We start from the raw sequence: 4,178 nt of genomic DNA on the forward strand, positions 1-4,178 counted from the left end.
TTGATGATTTGCTAGAAAGACTCAGAGAACTCAGAAAAGCTGTTATATTCATAGTTACAGTTTATCACACCGAAAGGATACAGATTAAACTCAGTAAAGACAAAAGGTGAAAAGGGCAGGGTCAAGGAGAGATTAGGAACAAGCTTCCAGCTGTTCTCCTTCCTAGAGTCCTTGAACAGCATTTAATTTCCCAGCAACATATGTGACAAGTCCTATGAAGTATTGCCAAACAGCGAATCTCACATGAGCCTTGGTGTCAAGGTTTCTATTAAGGGTCAGTCAGGTAGGCATGGCTGACTGCCCAAGTGGCTGACCTTGGTTACTCAGTTTCCAGCAACTCCGGAGGTCAAACTGATACAATGAGGTCCAAGTTCCCACCATAAGTCACTTTACAGCATGAACTATATCTGGCATGCCCCAAGGCCCCATGTATCAAATATACTCTTAACAGACAGGATATTCTAAAGATTTATCACTCAGGAACTAGTTGAGGGCCAATCCCTTCTCTGGAATGTGAAAGTTTTGAACATTCCAAGCCTGTTGATTAACCCTTTACTGCAATTTTCAAACAGATACTTTTTTTTTCATTTTGAATTTTGTCTATATTTTTAAGTTTTCCTTGGTTGGAAGGTTGGTCTGAAGCCATTAGTGAGCAATTGCAGAAGCAGAACTCTCAGCAATTACCCTCAGTAATTTGGAAGTATTGCTCTATTGATGTCATGTATCTAATAAACCTGATAAAATAGCTCATGAAAATTGATTTTTACACTTTATTACATTGTTTTTTCCCCTCTGATGGCTTTTGAAGTTTTGCTTTATCCTTAACATGTGGAAGTTGCTTTGCAATGTGTTCAGGTGTGAAGTTTTATTTGTTTCTTGCTTTTTAAATTTGTTATGATATTGCTTTGCATTAAGTGGACTTTTGTAATAGGTAGAATCATATATTTCCATAATTCTGAGGTATTATTTCTTCAAATATTGGCTTTCTTTTATTTTCTCTATTACTTTTTTCTGGAATTAAATTGAAAAAAAATTTTGAACTTCTGGATTTATTCTCCATGCTTCTGAACGTCACTTTGATACTTTCTAGAGTTGACTCTTGTTTTTTTTTGTTCCTTTAATTTTCTTTATTTTCACACATTAAAAAATGAAATATACTCTACAAATGGTTTTTCATAGCAGATTACACGTGGGTCCGTTCAGACCTGCTCTCTAGGTGTTGCTGGCCTCCGACGGGCCGCCCAGCCGGCAGCTGTTATTCAGGTGGCCAATGGGTTGATTCGGATGCAGAAGCATGCAGCCCTCAGCATGGAAGGTTCCATCCTCTCTGGTCTTAAATTAGGTTAAATGGCATCGGTGTCCGTATTTACAGACTTGAAGTGTGGCGATCCTGAGCAGTTCTGATCCTGAGTAACTGTAGGTGTCCTGTTCACCATCCACTCGCTCCAAATATCCTTTCACGATCAGAATGTCAATGCATTTCTTAATTACTGGGATCTGAGGCTTGAATATTGAGGAGAGCTGAGTCAGTACTTCTCCAAGTAACTGCTGGTGTTTTAGAACCTTCCTCATTTTCATAATTCTCACGAGAGCCGCCTGGATCAATAGTTTACGATCTGCCTCGATGTTTCTGTGTGTGGTTTCTTGTTCCTGCTTCTGTTCCATTTTCACTGGCACATTGATGTTAACCCTTAATTTCTTGTTTCTATAACCAAGATATAATTTTATTAAGGTATCTTGCTTCAATTCCATCTCATCAACAGGTGTATTTTCATCTTCCAAGACCTGTAACTTCAACTTCAATAAGATCTGTAGCGCTTGTGCAAAAATGTCAGTTTTGATCTGGGTGCCGTCCATCAGCTGCTGCACGGCGTAAGCGTCTTCCGTGTTGTACCGGAGCAGGATGGCCATCTGGAATGTAGATGCCTGCAAGGTGTATCTGTTTTTGAAGCAGTTTGTTACTAATTCTCCTTCAGACAGTTGATATAACCACATCAATTTTCTGCCACTGTGACGGCTGGCGTAAAACGCTGTCAAGCGCTGATAACTCCGTTCCAGCTCTGACGGCAAGGCAAACGTACCGGACTGCTGAGAAGGCCATGATCCGGAGCTCAGAACTTGAATACTGAAATCCAAGCGCAGCGGCTCTGAATTTGTCAGGTGCTTTTTCAACCGCTCATTCAAATATTTGCTTGCACCAATGTCTTGAAACATCCGCTGAAGTTTAGAGGTATACTCAAAACCGCAAGCTTGCTTTAACTTAGCGATCATGCTTGCTTCGGCGTCATCACTCGTGCTGTTCTGATGAACAAGCCTTTTTGCCAGCATCTTTGCGTAGAACTTCTGAAACACGTCCCTGTCCTCTATATACTTGAAGACCGCTATCACTTGGTTGAGCGTGTCTTCTAGTTCTGCTTCTTCTGGGTTCTTGGACCTCTTCTTCAACAAGGAGTCACAGTATCCAGCCAGCAACTCGGAAGATTTACTGGACGACTGAGCCATTTTGGTAACTGCATTGTTGTTTATGAAGCGACCGCAAGCCTTGTCCTGCACAGCCACGAAGCCAGCGTTGTTGTTGAATGCCAACATCACCAGGGCGTTGTATTTTTTAGGAACATCCAACACTGTCTGTATATACATTTTGGGGTCATTTAAAGCAGCTTCTCCACACTTTTCAATTGCCGCAATACACTGATTATGAATGTGTGTCTCCAGGAGTGTTTTCAATTCTCCCAGGCCATCCTGGATTCTAGATACAAGATTATACATGCGACCCAAATCTTCACTTTTGTCGGCATCCAATAAATTCTGAAATTCCCCGTGGAAGATCTCCAAGTGTTTCTCAATGAGCACCTGCCTGCACTTCCTGGCTAGCTCTTCTTGGGTGTTCTCATGAAGGTACTGGCCTCTCCGCTGCTCCTCCAGCAGACGAGTCTCTGCCTTCTTCATATATTCAGTAACTGGGTTCTGCTGCAAGAATTTGGTACTCTCTCTGGTATAAAATCTCTCTGTGTCAGCCAAAAACCGAGACTCAAAGGATTCTTTGTACACCTTTAGCCTAGGGCCCATCGCAAAGGCATCGTCTTCGTTCAGCCCCAGTTCCACGTAAGATTGTACAATTCCACTCATCAGCCTTGTATTGATGGTTTCACCATTTCTTTCCTTTTCAATCAGTTTTAAAACAGCATTTGTTACCTGTTTATTCAATGGCCTGAAAAGACAATCTCTCCAAGTCACCAATGCAAGAGAATAGATTTGGTAGATTGCTTTTTGTCCTCCGTAATATTCGCGGAGAACCCAATATCTGTTGAGGTAGGCACAAATGCCATTCAGCACTTTACTTGAAAACCGGTAATCTTCCCATTGTTGAGTGTAGAACTTCAGTACACTCTCATCTAGCAAATCTTCTCCGTCCTTAAGAAGATTTGTCAAGTAATTCTTCAAAAATTCTTTAAGCTGTTTGTACAATTCCAAGCCAACTAACTGAACTCCCTCCAGCGTCTCCCCCTTTTCTGATTTAGAAGGAGGGACACCAGCCTCTTGAGCTTGGTTTGACTGGTGCACACTCGTGCAGTAGTTATAAACATGAGTGTAGAGTTCCATGTATCTGGATTTCACCCTACTTTGTCTGGTATACACTTGCTGGATTCCAGCTCTGAGGTCGTCCCAGGTCTGGTCAGGGCCAATCTGCTTCAGTCCATGGGGATTCTGGCTCCTGTTGGATGACATTGTGAGTGATATTCTGAAGTCGTCCAACACAGCAATCCTTATTCAAGGTACAGCTAATTCTCCATTAGATGAAAATTTAAAATATCATTCCAGATTTATTCACGGCAGCTCAGAAAGGATGTCCTTTAAATTTAGAGAGTGAAATCTCATTGCAGGCAAACCTGGAAAGGGACGTGCAAGTAAAGCGAACACCAAAGTGATTCCAGCACTGAACTGAGTGAGCAGAAACATCTTGCTCAGAAGCAGGCTCGCTGCTTCTATTGTCCTTTGTCTTCATAAGGTAATCCACTGCATTATTTGCATTATATATTTCCGTAACATGTTATGGAAAAACCGAAGCGAACTTTTTGGCCAACCCAAAAAATACACGTGCACCCGCATTTCGCGAGTGCCTGAATGGCTCCGGCGACGTCTCTACATGGTCGTTGCTCCTGGCCCCAGTTAAATCC

General features: G+C 42.1%; 1 protein-coding gene across 1 annotated transcript; it reads right to left on the reverse strand.

Annotated features, from left to right (window-relative positions):
• Positions 1-1,338: 1,338 nt before the first annotated feature.
• LOC309966300 (cullin-1-like) lies at positions 1,339-3,729 on the reverse strand (the record flags this gene model as incomplete). The annotated part of the gene is made up of 1 exon (XM_082846253.1): positions 1,339-3,729. The coding sequence occupies one exon, from the start codon at positions 3,727-3,729 to the stop codon at positions 1,339-1,341; it is 2,391 nt and encodes a 796-aa protein (XP_082702379.1).
• Positions 3,730-4,178: the final 449 nt, after the last annotated feature.

This window comes from Leucopleurus acutus (assembly GCF_964270905.1).
Source record: "Leucopleurus acutus genome assembly, chromosome: 9".
In the NCBI taxonomy this organism is placed as follows: Eukaryota; Metazoa; Chordata; class Mammalia; order Artiodactyla; family Delphinidae; genus Leucopleurus; species Leucopleurus acutus.